General features: G+C 44.6%; 2 protein-coding genes across 3 annotated transcripts; both read right to left on the bottom strand.

Moving 5' to 3' along the window:
• Positions 1-2939: 2939 nt before the first annotated feature.
• NPPA (natriuretic peptide A) lies at positions 2940-5371 on the bottom strand. The gene is made up of 3 exons (XM_058855315.1): positions 5154-5371; positions 3398-3680; positions 2940-3165 (listed from the first exon to the last, which is right to left on the bottom strand). The coding sequence occupies exons 1-3, from the start codon at positions 5271-5273 to the stop codon at positions 3149-3151; spliced, it is 420 nt and encodes a 139-aa protein (XP_058711298.1). The 5' UTR covers positions 5274-5371; the 3' UTR covers positions 2940-3148.
• Positions 5372-9131: 3760 nt separating this feature from the next.
• On the bottom strand, positions 9132-10839 carry LOC131587432 (uncharacterized). 2 transcript variants are annotated; one of them, XM_058855313.1, is made up of 2 exons: positions 9808-10839; positions 9132-9702 (listed from the first exon to the last, which is right to left on the bottom strand). In XM_058855313.1, exons 1-2 carry the CDS (start codon positions 9970-9972, stop codon positions 9262-9264), a joined length of 606 nt encoding a protein of 201 aa, XP_058711296.1. In that variant the 5' UTR covers positions 9973-10839; the 3' UTR covers positions 9132-9261. The 2 variants fall into 2 exon arrangements, with proteins under 2 accessions (XP_058711296.1, XP_058711297.1); XM_058855314.1 differs by having other exon boundaries at positions 9823-10836.
• Positions 10840-22243: the final 11404 nt, after the last annotated feature.

Here is a 22243-nt window from a genome sequence, read left to right as displayed (position 1 = left end):
TTACAGAGTGCATGGAGCACACTAATGGAATTACTGTGTTTCAGAAACCAAAGCAAAGCAAGCTGCTGAATTATGCAGGGCCCATCATGGGTACTGTTAGGAAGTTAGAATGAAGTCTGGCAGGGCAGGAGGTGGCAAATGTCACAATAGCTCTGTGGAGGGTGTTAGCCTCTCTGGTCCTACTGGGATATTTCTTCATTTACATGATGGCTGTTCCCAGGATTGTTCCCTGCTCTCGCTGATCCAGCTCTCATAGCAACAGTGGCAACTTTTTTTCATCCTTAGGGGTGATGTTTGCCTGTAGAACTGATCACTGTCCAGTTTCTCCCATTCAGCTTTTCCCAGTGCTTACTCCTGAGTGCAGCACTATTCTGACCTGGCTGTGAGATTTCCCTGAGGGTGCTTTACAGCTCAGTGTGTGTATGGGAGTAGCAGTAAAAATCCAGTCAGAGATGCTTTTTTCCTCGATTGCTTACCCTCAATTAGGTTCTCCCAGACCTCAGGGTCTATTAACATACTGTCTGCAAGCCAATACAGACTTGTTCCACCAGGAACTGGCTTGCTGTTAATACTGGACCCACCTGGCTTTAGGTCAGGCTGCATTGCCTCTTCTTGCCATTTTTAGCACATTCCACTGAACTAATCAGTGATTTGTGCCTTGAGGGGCTGACAGGGAGGGACAGTTTACAGTGTCTGTGCAAGTTGTGCTTGACTGGGTAAAATTCAGCTCCAACAAGAGCTATTGTTAGAGTACATGAATTGTTTCTACTTTCAGCAGCACAGGGGAAGTCAGGCTGTTTCCCACTGCTGGTGTGGAGGGGTCCATCTGCATGTTCCCATCGTGCTGCAATGGGTGTGTTTGGAAAGCCTTTTTAGAAGACAAAGCTCCATTGTCCCCACAAGGGCTCCCCAAAGGGTGACTTCACACCCTCTTGATCTGTGAAATTGCATAAATGCAAAGTCACTGTAGCTTTCACTGCAGAGATTTCCCATGGATACTGCTGGGAATCTTAACCTGGGAATTTATTTTTCTTTCAGGGAAATCTGTGTGGACACTATTCCACAAAGTATTTTATCTGTAGCTGGTGCTGCTGGAAGGAGAGGATTTATATGACACTGTCTGTGGTTTTCTGTTGGAGTGCAGCAAAATTATTCCCTCAGATTGGACTTCTGCCCTTCTTCCCTAGGAAAGAATCCCAAGGCCCAGTGTGGAGAGGAGCACACAGATCCCTCTTGGAGGCCATGTCAGCAGTACAGGGAGCGATTGGGAGGGTGTCAGAAATGTGATGTGTGACATGAGCCCCAGTTAAGTGTTGCAGCAGCCTTAGCTGTGACTGGCCCTGTGCAGGATGAGTGTGTGCTTGAATTTACCCTTTCCCTGGAGCTGTGGTGCCTGAGAGCTGTTGTCAGCAGCTCTGGAACACCTGCCTTCCACACCTTCTCCTCACCAGGTAGCATTTCTGTCCCCAGGTGCATTTGCATAAGCAGAGTCAGAATTGGACTGTTCCAGCTGTGTCTGTCCTGGTGCTGCCTTCTTAAGCCCTGAACAATCTTCTCAGGGTACTCAGGTACGTGGGAATGAGACTGGGAATGCCCTGATGTCGCTCTATCAGGAACAGCTGGAAGAACGACACAGACTCTCTCAGGAGTCAATCAGGAGAATTTCTCTCAGTTTATTGCTTCAGGTCTTTTTTATAGACCAATACATGGAAAGTACAGAAAGGAAACTCTTATTGGTCAGTAAACTAACACATCACCATCATTGGTCACTGGGGTTCACCACCCCTCGACCTTCTCTTGCCAGAAAACAAGGAACAGACAAACAGCACCTGCAAGGCTGTTTTCTGTCTCTGAGGATTGTTTTAAATCCTCCTCATAATTTCCCAGGCCACTTTCTCAGGCAAGACTGAGAAAGCTGTGTGGCCTGTAATTTCTACAGTCACTCTGTTTCAGAGTTAGCATCCATACCCTGAGATTCTGGGAATGAGGCTCATGAGGTGCTCAAAATAACACAGTCCCTAGCAGTACGTGCAGTCACTCACAGGACAGTGGTGTTGAGCCAGGCTCGATGCCATTGCCAGGGCTCACATGGGGATCCAAGCTCTTTGTTCTTGGGATGCTGACTGAATGTTTTTTTGGCAATATTACCTTCTTTGGTGGGCTACTAGAATATGTTTTGGGTCAAATTCAGCTGCTAGGTGTGAAATCTAGCAACTAAGGTTAAATAAATCTTAATGAGACTTCCAGTGTTGCCATTAGCTGTGTTAGAACAGCTTTGTGAGGAGCCATTCCCAGAAAGTGATAAATGTTCTGTACAAGCTGCAGTGTAGTTAAGTGATCCCACCTGCCCTCTCATGAGGAACATCATGATAATATTCAAACCCTTTGAGGAACCTTCAAGAAATTCTGGGATTCAGCATCTCAGCCAGGTGCAGAGTGAGACAAGACACAGTTAATGATGTATCTTTCTGTTGATGCTCGTAACCTTTATTTGGTCACTGCTAGAAAACAGATACAATTAATTCCCTTTCCTCCCTCTGGTTATTTTAAAACTTGTGGAGTGTAATGATTTTATTTATTTCTTTTCATGTAACTTTTGCTTACATGAAGCATTTGTGGTAGTTCCCATGACTGAATAATCTGAATCAGCAAAAGGACTCTCTTATTACTGAAACCCTGTCTATAGGAGGACTTGTGATGATCTTTCAATGTTAAGCAAGTTGGTTTTTTTTTCCCTGCTAACCTCTTAGCATTTTACTGCAGAGGAAAAGCCTCTAGTCAAAAACTCATTTTCGTTTTTACCAAGTTGATGCTTTCTCTGTCTCATGTAAGTAAGATCCAGGCTTGTGGGTACCAGAATATCAAGAAAATTTAAGATTTTTAACTTTAGGCAAACACAAGATAATTTAATGCAACAGACAGGAGAGAGGTCCAGCACAGATGTCTAATGTGTTAGTTTTATTTAAAGATGGTCTGTCAGTGCTAGAGTAAGAAATGTTCTTTAAAAAAACATCAAATAAATAAATAAATAAATAAATAAAAATAGGAATAACTTTCTGTTGAGGAGCTTAGAAAGCATCTGGCTTTCATCTTGGGAGGAAGGGGTACTGTAAAGCATTCTTCAGAGCAGGGAATAAGGAAGTTGATCCTAATTTCTCCGGGAACCTGCGAACCAAACATGAAATAAATGTTGTTAGAATCTGTTTTTGTCTTGGTGCATGTCACCATTGTCAGCAGTGCTTTTGAAAAACCAACACTAGCTTAAATACTGGGCTCAGATTAATTCCATTCTCAAACTGTGTCTTTCTAAAGACTTAAATGAGAAGCTGCTCCCTCCCTGTCCCACGACACGGACACTAATGTGCTAATTCAGGGAAGTGGCTTGGACAGGACTCACCATTGCAGCCCATCCCACTCAGGGAGCCGATCCGATCGATCCTCCTCCCAAAACAGCCAGAATCTCTCATCATCCTGGGCATCTGCAGCCCCCTCAGTCTCTTGAGGAAGGGGTTCCTGTAGGACAGAGGGGTGTTGGGGGCAATCCTGGGTTCAGCCTTCTGGTTGTCACTGTCATCGAGTTCTGACAGGATCTCCTCCTGGGTTTTGGGTTCTTGCAGGTCAGGGTTGGACTCCAGGGCTTCAATCATTGCAAACTTATCCTCCAGTCTCTCCAGCAGAGCCTGCAAGAGAAGAATTAAATTAATGAAACTCCTTGTTTTGTGGTCATTTGTTAACTCTTCCAGTGATTCTGTTCTGCATTTATTGATAGCCCACCCTAGGGACTGACAGGTTGAATCCTGGCCTTACTGGTGGTGGTTGGGCTCTGTCCTCTGCATTATATATCCCTGTTCACAGTAATTCCATCTATGGGAAGATACAGCTTCACCCTGTGAACTGAGTGGAGCTGCTTGCCACCATGTGTGTTTTACTGGCAAGGTTGGAAGATATCTTGGCAGAGGAGAGGATTCAAGATGTGGGTTGCACAGGGAAATACCACTCAGCCACCCATGGTACAGTCTGAGAGAACCTCTAGCCACACACCCGCTCCCACGTTCTCAGAAGCTGCTGATTTGTCACCCCTGGCTATTTCAATGGACATCACTTGGAGAAGCTCTTGGTGTTTTCACTAATCTCTGCCCCAGGGATTGCAGGATTACTCCTTAAAGTAACTAAAAATACCTGTATGGTAAAATAATGTGTGATTGCTTCCTGGGTACCACTTGTAATTTGTAAAGCTTTGTGTCAGATAACCTCCTCAAAGGCAGCTCTAATTCCCAATTAGAGGAATGTAATTTCCCATCTCTAGAATATGAATAGAGAGGAATGAGCCTTATGGCTTGCCTGACAGTGAGTGCATTTGGAAGCCACTCTTCCTGGTTGCTGAAAACAGCCCAGAGGCAGCTTTAAGTTGTCTTTATTAGCTCAGGGAGTTTGTTCTTAGGGCCTGAGAACAGCTTTGAGAAGCTGGGCACTGGTACCAGCCCAAGGAAAGGTTTGAGCTTTCAGATCCCATCAGAGTCTCAAGTTTGCACTGTGCTGTAACAATGGATTTTCTTTATAATTTATTCAAATTCTTAGCTGGTAACTTTATAGCTCTGGAAGCTTTTCTGGATGAGCCACACTAAATGATTGTTATTCCTCTAGTAATATTTCTAAAAGTTTGTCTTTGGGTGCTCCACTTTGCCTCCTCATCATCCATACACAACCAGATCTCTCAAATTCGCAAAGCTAGAGCCACATGGCTGCCCTGTGGAGCAGGGATAGACAAATAGACAGCAGGACAGGCAGGACCCCACCTCAAAGTTTTCTGTTTGTTCTTACAGAGCTACTCTGATGATTTTTTTCCTTCCCTGGAACTTTGTTCCCAGGAAGATGTATCTTTAAAAGAAAAATAACTGAAATGCCAAAGCAGATATCCTACAACATCCCAATTTTGTTTCCCACTGCTGCCCAGGAGCTCAGGTGAACCAAACAAGGGAAGATATTTCCCTACAGAGCTTCTCTGAACCCCTTTGTAGAGCTGAGGCTTTGTCCCCTGGCATGCGATGGCTTTGTGGTTATTGCAGTCCAACCATGCAAAAGGAGGGCAAAGCACCAGCTCACACTCCAAAAACACACCTCACACCCCAAAAGTTTAAAATGAGAGTGCTCACCTCCATGCTGGCCAGTTCTTTGGCAGGGCTGAGGCTGTAGATAGGGTTGGCTCTGCTGGGCTGGAGCTGGATGAGCAGCAGCAAGAGGAAGCCATAGAAAAATGAGCCTTTAGTGTCCATGGCGCTGACTTGGTTGGGAATGGGGAAGTTCAAGCTGTTTCTTCTGAGATGTCCCTTCAAGTCTCTCTCTTCCTTGTCCTGTTGTCTGCCTTCTGAAGCTTGTCTTTTATACTCTTTGGGTGATCCCTGCTTCCTAGGTTATCAGTGGGTTTATCTTGGGCACATTCCAGTCCCACTGCAGGCATGCAGCTCTGTCAAGGGAAGATTCCCTTTATTAGCTGTCATTAGGCAGCAGCTGCTGTTGCTGAGGAATGTATGTCACAAGTCAGTGATTTCATGTCACTCCCCCTCCTCTTGATACCAGGCGCTGTGATTACATAGTCCAGTTGGAAATTCTTAGCAATTCTCTTTCAAGAGACCCCTATGGTCAGATTTACAGAGATGGGAAACAATCCCAAAACTCCTCTAAACTTTGCTCAGTTAGAAGATTTCCATAAGGAAATTGCCTTTTACAGGGGAAACAACAGACTTTCAGATGAGTATTTGTTGAAGAGTCAAGAATGAAGATAAATTGACTTTCAGGACGTGCTTTCCTTCTATATATGGAATACGCGCGGCCACCGCACACCACGGAGTGTGTGATTGGGATTTTCAGTGTGCTGAAAATCCCAGATTTTTTTCCCATTGCTGCTGAGGTGATATCACCACTGAGATTTTGTGTTTTACCAACAAGGGCAGCACCTCCATCTGCACCTCAGTGCACGCTGAGAGCGAGTGCCTCCAGCCCTCCGCGACAACCGGCGGCGGCACCGCTGAAAAGCGTTAGTGTTTATTAACAGCCAAACCTTTAAATAATGGGATTTCTTTAAGAATTGATGGTAAGGCTTGACCCTGCATCAATAAAATTTAAAGAACAATCAGTCAGATTCAGCAATAATCTTCTTTTACAAGAAACTTGTTTGATGAGAATTTAAATAGATAGCTTTTGGTGTTATTCAGAAAGGTATCAGAATTTGTCCCAAAGAAAGAATGGGTGAATTTGTGTGTATGTGTGTTTTGTGAGGAGTTAAAACAAAATCTTTAATTTAATATATCAAAAACGAAAAGTATTTATTTGTTTTGTTTAAGTGCTGAATGTCTTAAAATTAGCTAGCAACTGCCTATTCTTAAATAAGAAATTACAAAAGTACAGAAATGCTTCAAATTTCTCTTCCACTGTTGTCTTTGTGCTTATAGTATAACTAAAAATTAATCTTTTTACAGAAATGCAAGAGTTCTAAATCGTGAAGCAATGGCTTTTTTTACATTTTCCTAATGTTTCTTGTTATTTTAAATTGAAACAACAACAAATGTATGAGTAAGTTGAATGTCAGTCTAGTAATAATTTGTTGACTCTTTATATGAACATAGATCTTAGAAGAATCTCCTGAGTACACTTTCAAAATAATAATAATAGAATGATAAAATATTTCCCATGTCTTAAATGTCTTAACATGGTGTTTATGTACAAACATGTGCACATACTGTTCACATGATCAGCTACCAAAATTATACTAGAAAGGACATTCTCAAGGTTGTGAAGTCACACTCAAATGTTGCTTTTGCTACTTTTTCCTAATACAGCCCAAAGTCAGCCCAACTCTGCATATGTTCTGATGAAGCATTTTATTATAAGAGCTCTATTTTTCCTCAATGTTTTTCTTTTCAGAATATGGAGGCAATAGTAGTTTTTTCCTATTATTATGTGCTCCAACACTTTCCTATTTTAAAAAATAGCTAAGATCCTGATAGCTTCATTTTTAAAATTAATACTCTGTACTGCAGTGTCTGTATAATTCATTAATTAGTTACAATTATTCTCTTCCTGCTGGTCTTGTTGTGTGTATGTGTGTGCCAAGGTGTTAGTTTGTTTTGTAAACTGCAAAAATGGGAGAAGATAAACCAGAATTATTCATTGATTTTGAGTGTCTAATTTAAGATAATTAAAATCTGTTATTGTTGTATTTCTTGTTTCTTTCCTTTCACACCCCCCTACACACTAAGTATTCTCTACTGCTCGCTCTGTACAAAACTGTTTGTAGCTTGCTCTGAGTTTTCCTTTGTGTCTGTTTTTGGGGTATTTTTTTGTACAGCAGCCCCTGGAGCACAAACCCAGCAGCAAGAAATGTGAGAAATACAATATTAAAATCTCAGATGTGAAATATTTTGCTTTGTGTGACCTGTCCCTGTGAAACAATCTAATTTCCCACGATTTTAGTCATTAAGTTGGACCCTGAGATTGTATTTTCTTTACTGCTTCATTCTTTTTCATCTTCTGTGTTCCATGGCAGATAAATAAGATGCAGCAGCATGACTTCAGCCTCAACAATACTTTTCTAAGACAGGAAGTTTTGTGCTGTATTCCATGTACAATGCAGTCAAGTGCAGAGATGGGATTAAATGACTGCCCAGCACAGCAGCAGCTGTATTTTCACAGCCAAATTCTGCCCTCGATTATCCATCTTGTAGTTCTGCTAAAGCAGAAATGTCAGAACTCAGCTCATCATTGTTAAAGCTATAAAAGTCACTTGTTTATCTCAGTGTTATCACCTTGGTAAATTAATATGAACTTTAGGCTTTATAGCCCAGTAGTGGAGAATCAAGATCCAGGCATTGCCCATGCTCAGCTGGGCATTTCCCTGGTAAAATATCTGCCTTGACAGGGCAGCAGGGTCTTCTAAAAAGTTTACTGTGAGTGGTTTTAGGGTTGGGAATCTGTCCCATTTCCCCCTTCCCAGGGGATGGGATGGGATGGGAGGTGTGGTGACATGAGGCTGCGTTAGAGCAGCTCTGGTTGCTCAGATCAGAGAGGGACAGCACCAAGGCTTCTGCTGGCAGCCCATGTGTGGATCCTGTGATGACGATGGACAGAGCTCAGCTGAGGTGACATTGTCCCTTCCCCTGCAAGATGATTCTGTGTCCTTGTTTTTCAGCCCTGTGAGGCTAAGGACCACAAACTCAGGGGCTGGCACCATGTGGGTTCCATCTGCTGATGGATGGACCTGCCCCAGGTGCTGCCCTGACCTGCTGCACATCCTGCCAGTGATCTGTTCTCCTACTGCCATTCTGAGCTGGAGAGTGGGAGCTGCTTGTACACAGCCTCCTGTTCTGAGGAAGAGGCTGCAATTGGATTCCTTCCATCTCCCGGTGACCAAACCTTCGATAAAACTATGCCACATCCCACCCAGGCTCTCTCCCTGCATGTTAGTTAGACTGAGAAGGAAATTAATAGGTGAGGCCATCAGACAAGAATCAAAACACAAATATAAAAATGTCTGGAGTGGTCATCCTGCAATGAAGTGCTGCCTCATTTCTCATTTTTTCCAAGGGGAGAAATTAATTTTCATGCTAACCACGGATTGTTTCTCCCGGTGATCGTGATACATTATCTCTGAGATGCGGCTGTCCATTCCTTTGCTGAGTGCAGGCTGCAGGGAGCCCCGGGCAGGCGCTCGGGGCGATTGGCGTCTGTCCCGGGTGCTGAAGCCCTCGCACCCCTTCTCCTGCAGAGGCAGCGCTGCCGGGTGTATTTTTAAAGCCATGGAGCCCCTCTGCCTTTAGAAACCCCCCTGTGCCAAGCCTGGCACTGATGCGGCTCAGCCCACGGTACAGCGGCGTGTGTAGGACAGCACCTGGAATTAACCCCTGTCCTCCGGGGAGGATTCCCTGGTGGCAGCAGTGAAGCCATCGGGAAAGGCATGGCTTTCTCACTGCCACGGTCCCACTTCAGTGCAGTGTGCAGGGTCACTGACAGTCCTGGAAGGATGCAATCAGCATCCTTGCTGCTGCTGCGACCCTCCAGCAAAAGGCTTTCCAGAACGGGTGGGGTGTTCTAGGCAGGGTCAGGATGGAGCCCTTAAAGCAGAGGGAGACGAGCGCTCTGGAGGGGGTTTCTGTATCCTCTGACCATCTGCTAAACCGTGACCAAAAAAAAACCCCACTCAAAAAAGGCGATGTAGGCTTGGCACCAGGTTTATTGCTCCGTGTCGGGTCCGAGGGCAGCCTGGTGCTATGGCTGCTGAAACGGAGACTCAGGAACCTCTGGGCAGCCGGTGCCGGCTTCAGCTCCTCCATCTGCTCCAGAAACCTGTGAGAGGAGCTCAGAGAGCTGCGGGGGGAGCCGCTCCGAGGCTTTCAGCCGGGGACAGCGGCAGCTCCAGCGGCAGCCCCGGCTTTCCCCGCTCCGCTCCCATCGCAGCCCGTCTGCGCTCCGGCTCTCCTCATCCTCGTCCCTAAGCAGCGGCAGAAGTGTCTCTGTCGGAGGGAGGACAGGCGTTTCCTTCACTCCTTCACTGGCTCTGTCCCTCGGCTGGCCGGGGAGGGCTGGGGCCGGGACCGGAGCCGGGAGCTCCGGATCGCAGCCGCCGTCCTCAGCCCCGGCCCCCGGCTCAGCTCCCAGGCTCGGCTCCCCTTCCTCTTCCCGGAGCTGCCGCAGCGACTGCAGGAGACTCTGGAGAGGAAAGGGAAGGAGAGGAGGGACGGGGAGCGCCGCTCCTGCCGCTTTGCCCCGGCGGGACGGGTGCGGGTGGCCGCCCTGGAGCCCCGGCCCCAGTACCCGCAGGGACCGCACCTCCGCACGGAGCTCCTCTGCCCCGGTACCTGCAGGGACCGCACCTCCACACCGAGCTCCTCTGCCCCGGTACCCGCAGGGACCGCACCTCTGCACCGAGCTCCTCTGCCCAGGGCATAGCGGGCAGCAGCAGAGAGCCGGGACCTGCATCCTATCCCTGTCCCTATCCCTATCCCTATCCCTATCCCTATCCCTATCCCTATCCCTATCCCTATCCCTATCCCTATCCCTGTCCCTATCCCTATCCCTATCCCTATCCCTATCCCTATCCCTATCCCTATCCCTATCCCTATCCCTATCCCTATCTCCCTATATCCCCCCCTTTCTCTATCTATAATGTAAATTCTGCATTGCTCCTTTGCCCATGGATGTCTGTCCTTCTATCCCCACTCTGCCCGGAGGGAGCTCAGCTGCCTCCTTCCAGGTCCCTTTGGAAGCCGAGGTGCTGCACTGGAGCCTCTGGCATGGATAAGGGAACAGTGGCAACTGCCCCAGAGGTCACCCTGCAGGAGCTGGGGGTCTCCTGAGTGCAGCAGCTGCTCCAGAGGGACAGAAGTGCCCTTAGCCATCTCCCCTGCCTGGCACCAGCTCTTCCAGTGATTTCCTCTCCCTCCACTCTCCATCACTGTTAGGAAGGAGTTGATGCAGTGAAAGAACTTTGCACTTTCAGCCTGTTTGCTCTGCCTCAGACACACAGGAGCTGAGAGCTGGGTTGATTTCCCCTCCAGGGGGCTGAGGGATAGATCATTTCTCCGTGAGGGAGACAAGTGGGAGGAATTGAAAGTGTTCATCTGTCTGCAGCAGCTCTTGGGACAGCAGCTTTTTCATCTCTGTATACAAATTTCTGTGCTATGTGAGTAGACCATGTCCCGAGACTTGGGTTTAGGAGATTTTCCTTCTTTGAAAGTTCCTCTGGCATTGTCACCAAACCCTTCCTTACCTTTCCCTCTGTAAGAGGCAGAACAGCAGGCAGGGTCCTTTCATTCACTGCCTGGGTAATATTAAAACAATTTCACTAAGCCTCTGCCTTCTGCCCTCTTCATTTGCTTAGAATGGAATCAAACCAGCAATATCAACTGGTGTGGGACAGTGATTTTTGCATCCAGCTGTTTTAACAGCTGGCAAGTGGGTTTGTTTAAAGCAGCACAGCAAAGAACCTGGCAGAGAAAGGAGAGGTGTGTTTTGAAAGCACAGTAGCTGAATGAAGGATGATGTCAGGTGAGAGGGTTATTGTTGATAGAAAATGAAAGCAGATCTGGGCGAGGATGTGCATTATCCTCAATTTTGTGTGTACTGAAGACAGAAGTGGAGAAAGATAAAGCAGTGAGACTGAACAGGATCTGTGTGATTATCAAGGGGAATAAATAAAACAGGCCCTCTATTAATAAACTAGCCAGAAGTGAATATTTGATGAGACCAAATCTCAATTGCTGCCTAACATCACTTAAAATCAGGTACATCAAAAGCCCACATATTTGAGAAGATATCTGCTTGTTTCTTTCCATGTAGGAGTTCTTTTATTGGAGGCTTTTCTCCTCAGCAACTGCTGTTACCCTGGGCTGTAAATTCATGCACTACTTCTTAGCAAAGATGGAAATGGCACAGCTCAAGATGAGCTTCCCTCATCTGAGTGGCATCCTCACTTCAAAGCTTAGCTTTGATTATTTAAATGCTAATAGAACTCAGCGAATTACCTGAATTACAAACACACCTGGCTTCAGTCCTGGGGATCTAATTATAGAGCCTTTAATGTGAAATAAATGGTTCTTGCTCTGAGAAAAGTGCCTTTTTAAAATGTTTCCACAAAATGCCAGGTGATGGGATGGCACATTACCAGCTCGACCTCTGTAATTGCAACTCTTATCTGTTTCTTATTCATCTTCTGAAGGATTCTTTTCACAAGTGCTCACAGCTCAGACTTCAACCAACTCTGAAGTCTTTTATTTTTCTGCAAATAAACTTCACTAGTGCTTGTCCTTCACTGGGTTTTCAGTGAAATTTCAACATTAAAAACCCTTTATGTCTGTGAGATCCTCCCTGCTGTAGAATTACTGGGAGCTGTGAACAAGCTTTAGGCTCAGATTTATTAGAAAGGAGGCTGTAAATTTCCCATTAACACCAGCTCTGCATTGTTTGACATCCTGATGGGCTCTGGGGATTATTAACCTTTCCACCACAGGGGCTGTACCTGGGCCAGCCCTGGGGTAGCACACCTGAAGAGGGACTCCAAGAAAGCTGGATGCTTTCTGTTGAGCTCCCCCAAGTAATCTGCTTCTTCTTAGCCTAAGTAAATACTTGGTTTTAATCCATAGACTAGCTATTGGTATGGAATCATGCTGGAAGAATAACACAATTTTCATTCTGGACTCTAATTCTTCATTTGATTACTGTAAATCCTAATTTTCTTGTTTTTTTGTTTTTTTTTAAGAAAGGCAATTCAGAGTGTAATAAATTCATTATGGACTAATCCATCAGTGGAGAGCTATGTTGCCTATATATATGGCAACAGATAATTTTCACAGCTGCTGCTGCTTTGTTAATAAAGTTAATTTAAACAGATTAACTAGAAAACAACATTAGACCTAACCAAAAATGTTAAACAAAGAAGCCTTCAGGATATGTTTTTCAATTTTCTTCTCAGTGCTTTGAAATACCTGGATCTGCCTATGGAAGAGTAGGGTGCCTTTGAATTTCCTTCAAAGGAGGGTAGTATTGTTTTGGTTTTGGGTTTTTTTGTTTGGTTGGGGGTTCTTTTTTTCTTCTTTTTTTTTTTTTTAATGAGTTATACTACTAAGAAATTTTTTTTTTTCTCCATCAGTGGCAGATCTAAACACAGAGTCACTGCTCTCTAGTGATGTCTGCCAAGAGAGCTGCCCTTTGTTCAAACTGTGGGGCAGAGACTTGGGGCTTTGTGTCCTGGTTTGTGTTTAGCAGACAGCAGCCCTCTGAAATGCTCCTGAATTCTCATGTCTAACTGCAAACCAGGGCTCTGCTTCAGGAATGAAACATGAACAAATCACACAGCAAACCTTGAAGCAAATTCGTTACATTACGGAAAACAATTTATTACCTGTGATATAATGAGACTTGTTCATTTATACATTCAGTAAACAAACAGTACAAATGTATTTTCTGTGGTTAATTTTCAGATAGATGTTCACAAATAACTTCTCTGATACAAACAGGCAGTAGAGCAAAGGTGTGTTTTGTTGGCCAGGTATATCAGGGGAGAGGTGGGTGCATTTGTACATCAGGTAGAAAGCAAGGGGTGCTTTGAAACACCACAATCCTGTCAATAAAGATGAATAAATAATAGAAAGATAAGCATACAGCATTTCACACATGGAAATTAACTGGTTTCTTACTGTTCTAGTGGCAGATTTAGCCCCACTGTTCTGCTCAGAATTTGTTTGGATTGAAACAAGTATCCCTGTGGAGCTGGTGAAAAAGCTCTCTCATCTTCTGATACAATATGAAATGCTTACAGCTGACTGAGAGGAAGGAGGGAAAGCAAGAAAAGCAGAGGTGTGGCATTCACAGGTTTTAAGTCTACATCAGTGAATTCTGAGGAAGGTAAAATAATAAACTGACAGGAAAGTAAAACTTACTTTAAGGCACCATTTCCTTCAAGCTGAATTAACGCTGCTTTTTTGCATATTTCTGTAAGTTATACATGAATACACAGACCAGCAGCCTCTGCCCTTCTCTTACCATAGCAGAGTCAGCATCCCAGTCCACTCAGTGACCCAATTCTGTCTAATCTGACACCAAAACAGCCCCTGGAGAGCCCCTTTTTTCTTCTGCCTTGGTATCTACGGGACAAACTCAGGAGGTCGCTGAAGAATCTCTGGATGGCGCCGTCACCCATGGAAATGTTCTCGGGCTGGTCCCTGGGGGTTGGGATCCACTGGAGTTCAGGGTCTGGCTGATCAAAGACTCCTGCTGGGATCAGCTCATCTTGCTCATGGTCCCTCTCTTCTGAGACAGGGGGCTGCTCCAGCTCCTCATTTAACAATTTGGCCACATTCTGGAAAAAGGGAAGAGAAGAAGGTGGAAAGGGAAGAGAGGAGAAGGAGGGGTTTGGGAACTCTCATTATTTCCATGTAAGCCATACTCAGTGCTAAGTTTGAGGATGTATTTCTGAGCTGTCAGACTGCCAGTGAAGCCTTTCCTGGAATTGGGCTTATGGGATAAATGATGAAAAATTTGAAAAAGACCTGGTAAAGTGTGAATAAGGAACAAGAAAAAAAAAATAGTTGATATCTAAGAGAATTAATGCAATGGCAGGAGACGTGCTGAAATTGGTTCTGAAGGATTATGTTATGCATTTCTTTGCACACTGGCAATTCCAGCTCCCCAGTGCAGAAACTGAAATGTTTTTGCTTAATGACTTGGAATTCCTGCACAGACAAATGCACATAGGTACACACACACACACTTTTTCTTCTATTTTATACCTGGTAGTCACAAGCAGGGGCTGCATCTCTGCAGAGCTGAGGAAGAGATCCTGCAGGTACAGCCCCTTAATTCCTTTTTCAGCTAAAACTGGGGGCTTCAGGGAGGAGCATTCAGGTGACTGCTCTAGGGCTTTAGACCACAGTCCTTCCAGAATAATTTCTTTTACTCCAAAAGCTTATTGCTACACTCAGTAACCAGATGAGCCTAAATGTACAATCCCCTAACTGAACCCACAGGGAAAAAAACCCAAATATTTTCCTTTCAGTTGCCTCATGTGATTAGAAATTTAAATCCAGTGATCAATCACTTTAGTCTCCTCCATTTAACAGCTTTGTGTCTGCCTATCTCAGCATTTCTGCTGTCATGATGTCTCTTTTAAATGGGGTTGGAAGAAACAGAGCTCATCTGACATGTCTAATTGCTAAAGGAGAATCTCTTGAGCTGCCCATCACTTACCTGTAAGCTGGAAATGGATCTGGCTTCTGCCTGGTTTTGACTGACAATAAGCAGCAGAAGGAATCCAGGGGAAAAAAGAAGTTTCAGATTCATGTTTGGTGTCTCTGATTCCTCTTCCCTTAAGTCTCTCCAGTTCAGTGTTGCTCTGTGTCTCCAGCTATCAGCATTTATATCTTCCTCCAACCCCTCCCAAATCTACCTTTTGAGCTCCTTCTAGAGCAAGGATTGGTTTGAGGTTTTGATCTGTTTTCATCCACCCAGGAGGAGGAGGAGGAAGAGGAGGAGGAGGAGGGAAGAAATAGTTCTCTTTTCTGGTGGTGAATTAAAGGAGCATTTTCCACTTAGGCAATGCAGCATCATTCTGCTGCTTTGGTGCCACTGATGTCCATGAGTGAGCAGAGCTCTGTGCTCCTTGGGCTGACTGCTAAACCTTTCTTCTTCATCCAGAGAAAAACAACTGTGAGAGAACCATAAAGTGAGAAAGGAGGGGAATGGAATCCACCACACATTCACCTGGCTCCTTTGTCACTGTCAAGCACCAAACCAGAGTGATGGGCTAAGAAAACAGGCTGTGTAAGAACTGAGTGTTATTACATAATAATGATATCACAACATTATAATATAACTTATTAATATGATGTTATTGACTGAAGAGGTGAAAGAGTGTGGAGAAGAAGGGAAAAATTAAGTCTTACAGATATGACAAGTTGCAGTGGTTATTGGCCTGAATGACTGTGAGTGTGGCCAAAACCAGACTGACATGCACAGACAGCTTCTACAAGGCTTAAACTGAGGAAGAAATTCCTCTTTCCCTGGATCCAGCTTAAAATAATTCCTTTATGTGATCTTTCTCAGTCTATTGTACACAATTTATATTAAATCTGCAATCAGTCTGAAAGGAAGAACAGGCTTGAAATCTGGCTTCACTGAAAAATGGAAATGTTCCTGAGTATGCAATAATACTTCTTGCCCTTTCATGGCATTTTTGCACACATGTGATGCACAGAGTTAAAGGCCATCAAGCTGGATCTCAACAGAGAAAATAGAAATTAAGGACCATCTGGCATTTTTCATCTGATATTTGAGTTATTGAAAGCTTGCAAACCAGTTTTCAGTATCAACTTGCTGATCCTGGAATTGTGTGATGTGCCAGCAGGTTTAATGTTTTCAATGTTTTTACATGGGCAGATCAGTTTGAGGCATAATTTTAAGTGTCTCTAAAATGGGTGTTTTAAGGAAACAGTTTAAAAACATCCCTCTGTGACAGAAAGGGGTGTCTGATGTTATTGTATTGTTGGGGTTTTTTTCTTCTTGATGTTTGTGAAAAGCACATTTGATATGAATCTTATTAGAAAATGAAATCATCATCCCAGGGGTTTGAGGTGTGCACTTGTCAGTGTAACAACACAGCAAGAAAAGGTCAGAGCAGTTTCAGGTTCATCTTTTCCCCTCTCCAAAAGCCCAGGATTGTTTTGTTGCTTTGATTGGCTTGTCACAGGTCTGTATAATGTGGATAATAAATCTTCTGGAGCTCAAGATCTCTGAAGTTGTTTTGGGGCTCTGCTGAATTGTCTCTGGTTGCTGTTGGACATTCATACACTGGTACAGTCCTCATCTATGACTATGTTGGTAAAAGAATAATTAAGGCTGGACAGGACTTCTAGAGGTTTGTGGTGCAATCTTGTGCTAAAGCAGAGCCAGCTTAGACAAAATTTCTCAATGCCTTGTCAAGCTGAGTTTTGGAAACCTTCGAGTAACAATGATTTACTAATATCTACTTGGAATTTTTCCTGTTGCCATTTGTGTCATTGTCTCTCAATGCACTGCAGCTGGATGCTGTCCATGAACACAACAAAAAGATGTTCCATCTCCCCAGACAATGCCATTCCATGGGATTGTATTTCAGAGAGTGCTGCATAACCCAGGCATCAAGAGCAGCTTCAGCCCAGGTAACCCACAGCTGGGTTCAGATCAGGTTTGCTGCAGTGGCAAGTAGCTAGAAACAGAAATACATCCAGCAAATATCTCTGCTTTACATTCCAGATCTTCTCAGGGCTCAGATGAGCATCAAACTCAATGTCTGAATATTCACAGAGATTTATCATTGAGGTGGTGCAGCTAAGACAGAGACTTCAGCACAAACATCAGCCTGGGAGAAGGGAGGAAACCCTGAGGACAGCAGAAAATATTTTGGAGGTAGGAAATGGCTTTGTGTCCCTTTTTGAAGTGTTCCTTTGTATGGCAAGTCCTTCATACAGGATGGAAGGAAGAATCAAGAAGGCAGCAGGTTGTGCTGCTCATCTCCAACAACAAATTGTTTCCCAGCTTCCTGAGATATTTCTCCTGTATCACCAGAAATCTGATTAAAGAGCAGGATTGGCCAAACTATTCCTCTGGGGATAGATTCTGATCCTGGAATCGTGTGATGTGTGTCCTCATGCTGTGAGGAAGCTGAGCTCTGAAGCTGATAGCACATCTTAGGCTTGGGTAAGGTGCCATGAGAGCACTGCTGCAGTAACTCATCTCCCTCCTCCCTGGCTCAGTGACCCCTTTAGGCTCCCTCTCCTCCCCAGCTGCTCAGGCCAACATTCCCTGGCTGGCTGAAAGGGCAGTGACGTTTCTGCAGTGGGAATCTCAGAGTCTGTGATGGAAGCTGGCACCAGGGGCCCCTCACTGAGGCTTTAACATTTAGCTCTGACATCTGCCTGGTGTCCCCTCGCTGCCCTGACCCCTCTCTGCTCACTGCTCTGGATGGATTTGCTTTGATCTGTTCTGTGCTCACTAATTAATGCTCACTGATCTCTTTGAATGGATGGACAGGGGGTGTTTTCCTCTCCAGCCCTTTGGCACAAAAAGGGTCCAAGGCCACCTGAGGACAAGGAGGGCAGCAGGCTGGTGTTTAGGAGCAGGCTGTAGATGATTCTGGAGAACTGGGTTTTGATCTCAAAATTTTAGTTTTAGGCTTGTTAGGCACATTTATCACCTTCCTCTGATGCTAATGAAGCCCAGCAGGGAAGCTGCAGGGATGGAGGGGAGAGCCTAACATGGATCCTCAAACAAACAGGAAACAAGCTGAGGAATTCAGAGCAATGGCACAAGAGCCTGCTGAGAGGCAGAGGCCTAAAGAAGCACTCATGTTCCACAAATCCTCACCTGAAACTCCTTTTTTTGGCTAAGATTCATCTCTAGCAAAATGAGCAGCATCTGTTCATCTTGTTTTGGGAAGGTGGGAATGTCTACATGGACAAATAGATATTCACACTCCAGCCAAGACATGGATTAGCTGTCCTTCTAAGCCACGTAGGTCTTTTTAGTCCTGTGGCATCCATTCTTACTTCCCCATGATCTTTAAGTTGGATCTCAGAAATTCATGGGCTGATCTTGCACTAAACTGCTCAGAATCCAAGTTTTTCCTTCTCTGTGTTTTATGAGACTGTTGTTATATTTTATATATTAGTAAAGGCCTGTCTGCACAAACCAGTCTTTGAAATAAGTCGTGATATTAAAGGCTGAAGTCCTTGAAACCTTCCTGCAGAAGAGAGAGTAAAGCAAAACAATATCCTTGTGTGTAGGAGAAAGAATGTAAACCTGTGTGTGTTGGCCAATAGTAGCTTGCTCTGCCTGCAGACCCTGTAGAACCCTATAAAAGGTGTGTTAATAATAGAAATAAACGGTGTTCATCTTTACTTCTGTGAAGGCTGGTGAATAAACTGGCAGACTCTCAATATGAGACACCTTTGGTGTTTGATCTGAGGTCTGATTTGTCTACATGTTATTATTGCCTTGCTGGAGAAAGGCTGGATTTTCCGTGGGAGCAGCTGCACACAGGGAAGTTGTGGCATCAGTCTGCACTTCTGACAGGAGAGAGAAAGAGAACCCTTTGTGGGCAGTGTGGACATGGCAAATCCCATTTTCCCAGCCCATCCAGAAGGTCCCTCCTGTGAGATCCCATCAACATCATTTGGTTATTGAGGTGTGTGGTGACCTCTCCTGGTGAGCAGAGAGCATGCCTCAAGTGTGAGAACAACTGCTAAAACCAGAGAAAATACACCAGACACCGAGAGGTTTCAGTAAAACGATTAATTCATAGTCAAAAACACGGTGCATGCATTACAACAAGGTTCTGAGTGTCTGTTTTTGGGAGGTTTAGGCATGGAAGTGTGTGAGGGGCTGTGCCTTGGGAAGGCCCTTGTGGTATATGAATGGTTGTGCTGAAATTTAAAAGTTTGAGTGTCACATGGATGGCTGAGCTTAGTTTAACACTAGATATATATATATATATAACTAGATATGTATATATATAGCTATATATAACTAGATGTGTTAATCTGGACTCTCATCGTGGATTTTGCAGAATGTGAGTTTGTGTAAGAAGAGATGAAGGTAGGGAGGATGTTTCTTAAGCATTTTGTCTGGGATAACTCTTGCCAGGTTTTTCTTTGCAGCTCAGCTCATCCTGGCATGGCTGGGAACAGTGTCACCAGCACCCATTGATCAAGGTTTTCTTGCCAAGCAGCCAAATCAAGGGGCAAGAGGTCACACTATCCCATTGTGCTATTTATTGCTGCATGCCATTTGTCAGTGTGGAGCGTGCAGGAGGTGAAGCCATTTCTAGAAATGGCCAAACAGCTACAGGAATGAAACAGCGCCTGTCCTAGACATTGCAGGCTTGTTTACTTCCCTTCTCCCTCCCCTGACAGACTGGTGATGCACCTAAAAATAACCTAACTAACTAAAAATGTGATCATTACATAAAGCCTGTCCTCCACAAAACCCTCAGCAGATTTTGTTCATCCTGTGAGAGTGACACTGTACATAACCTCAATTTTGGATTCCCAGAGCAAGATCCCAAGTGTCCAACAGTTTTGACACATCTCAGATTTGTGGAATGTGCCTGACTAGAGAGTGTTGTAGATCAGTCCCTGTGTTTTGAGAACAGGGAGATAAACTACCCTGATTTTTGTCTGGGATTCATGCATGTATTCTTCTTCCTACAAACATTTACGGTCCTTTTCATCAGTGCTGCTCATCAGGTCAGGTACAACTGCACACTTGCACGTACCCACTCTTGCTTATTGTGATTAGAAGGCAAATCCTTCATGTCAGGCATTGCAGTTTGTGCCAGGATGGCCTCCCTGGAATTCTGCAGAGGATGCACATTGGGCTGTGTGTGAACAGAGGGCACCTTCTTGCCTTGGGTGGGTGAGCTGCAGAGGGAAGGATGCAGCTCCATCCACAGCTTCGGGAAGCTGCTCTGTCTCAGGAACTCAGCGTGGCTGTGGTGGCTCTTATCACCCACTGTTCTTGATTTGACAACTCTTCTTTGTTTTCCCAGAAAATACTCACTGTGGTTGCCAAGCTTCTGGAAATAGCTGAAGCCTTTTGTGGTGGAGGGTGGCATGGCAGTGGGCCAGAGGGGCAGGATATTTTAGCTGTTGCTTCTCAGCCCAGCGTGATTGGCGAGCAGCCTTTCAAAAACTTAACACTCCTAAAGCTGTGATAAGGTGCTCAGGCTACAGGGCTGGAGGCTGTGCTCATGCTTGAGATAAAATCCAGTGTCAGCACCACAGTGACACCTCCCCTGTCACACCAGGCACCCCGTGGTCCTGCCATTCCCACCAGTCACTCCCTGCAAAGCCTCAGCACTGGGGGATCAGGCCCTGTGCTGCTGTCCCCAGGGGCTGCACAGCTCCCTGTGCCCTTGTGCTGACATTGAGGGATTGCTGTGGGCTGGAAGAGATTTGCCACCAAGGATTGGCACCCACAACTTTGGAGTCAACCCCTTTCCCTTGGGATGCACTGTCTGGATAAAAGAGTGGGGCAGATAAAAGGGGATGTGCAGTGCTTCCCCTGGGGATGTGAACACCAAATGCATTCCCTGTGTTATAGATACATTTTATATTGTTGGCTTTTCACAAATATTAAAATGAATGTTATGTGTATAAGAATGGAAATTTTTGTTGTATTAATATAGTTTTCTTTATTTCTGTTATTGATGAAACTTAGAAATAGTGGTATAATACATAAATGTTAGGCTATGGCATAGTATTAAAACAAAAACTACTTTTGTCTGTATAACCCAAAGACTGAAAAAGATAGCTGGAGACACTTTCTTTTTCCTTTTGTAAACTATCTTATCCAGATGAAGACAACAGTGACCAGAACTCTGGGGGAGGAATTTATTGCATTTCTGGTATCAGAGAATGTAAATCTCAATGGTGCCAAGAAGATTGATCTATTGGGAAGGGGGCAAGCAAAGATCCTAAGAAGAATGTCTGAATATGTATGAGAATTTATGGATATGTAGCAGGGTTCTGTTTTTAAGGGACAATCCTTTGTTAGTAAGGTGAATGCAGAGACACCCAGCCATATCTGTATACTTCATTTTTTCTCCTAATTGTTTTTTTATTAAACTTTTAAATTCTATAAAAATTATGTGAACCTCGTTTTTCACACCTGAGACAGAAATCATGGGCAAGCAGTTAAATCTTCCTGTGGATGCTGAGGAAAGCAATGATTTCTCCCAAGTTGCTTTCAGTCTCACTCCATAAAAGTTAATTTGGAGTCAATTGGTTAGTGTCTATGGGCTGGCAGAGTTTTCTGGAATTACAGAAATTAATTGAATTAATTTATGGGGGCAAAAGATGCACTTGTGTTAAACAACTGAATGCCACCAGAAAACTGAAGCCTTTGCAGCTGTGCCAATGGGCAGGAGAATCATTCCTGTAATCAAAATAATTTAATCACTGCAAAACCTAGAGTTTAAATCCCTCCTTCAGGATGAGGGCAGGTTCAAAGGCTCCCACCTACACGTGTGGTGTCAGCTTCAGCTCACAAAATCTCTCCTTTGTAATGGCAAACTGTGTCATTCCCACACTTTCAATGGATTTATATGGATGGGGAAAATGAGCAGAAATTTTCACCAAGGTTTTCAGTTCACCACATCACTGGAAAATTGAGGTTTCTAGTTAAGTTAATATGACTGTGGACCAGACTGGGTTCAAGAAACTGGTTGTGCTGATCAGCTGCACAGTTACAGCTGTAGCTCTCTCTCCCTCTCTTGAGGTGTTTCAGTCCAAACCTTGAAAGATTTTCAACCTGTATGGGACTAAAATCCCTGCTGTTATAAATGTTACAGCTCTATTGCTGCAGGGAAGGCTTTGGCTGATTGCACAAATAAAACCATTGCCTTCCAGCTCCCAGTGAGCACAGTCAGCTTTGTGTGTGCCACCCAGCAAATATCATTTCTAGTTTGTTTGTACTCAGTGGAGCAGTCAGGGCTGAGCAGCAGCAGCACAGGGAAGGGTTGTGCAGTGTGTCTGTGTGTCCCTGAGAGGCTGCAGGAAATGCTGGACTCACTTTCCTCCATGGCCACCCTTAATTCAGACCTTCAACACCCCAGGGAACATCGCTGTGCCCCTCTGCTGAGAGCAGAATGGCCAAGGCTGAGTTTGATCTCTGAACTTCCTGATCATGGGAGCAATTTATTCTGGGTATCCATTCACTC

This window comes from Poecile atricapillus, chromosome 22 (genome assembly GCF_030490865.1).
Source record: "Poecile atricapillus isolate bPoeAtr1 chromosome 22, bPoeAtr1.hap1, whole genome shotgun sequence".
NCBI classification, from domain to species: Eukaryota; Metazoa; Chordata; class Aves; order Passeriformes; family Paridae; genus Poecile; species Poecile atricapillus.
The sequence above is the reverse complement of the archived record's forward strand: the minus strand, read 5'-3'. Positions and strand labels throughout refer to the sequence as shown.

What these genes read in the sequence shown, in the direction of transcription:
- NPPA (XM_058855315.1), bottom strand. Translation starts at nt 5,273, where the DNA reads ATGGACACTAAAGGCTCATTTTTCTATGGCTTCCTCTTGCTGCTGCTC. An exon ending in AAGAACTGGCCAGCATGGAG is followed by an intron (nt 3,681 to 5,153) that starts GTGAGCACTCTC and finishes CTTCTCTTGCAG; the next exon opens with GCTCTGCTGGAGAGACTGGA.
- LOC131587432 (XM_058855313.1), bottom strand. Translation starts at nt 9,972, where the DNA reads ATGCAGGTCCCGGCTCTCTGCTGCTGCCCGCTATGCCCTGGGCAGAGG. An exon ending in CGGAGGTGCGGTCCCTGCGG is followed by an intron (nt 9,703 to 9,807) that starts GTACTGGGGCCG and finishes TTTCCTCTCCAG; the next exon opens with AGTCTCCTGCAGTCGCTGCG.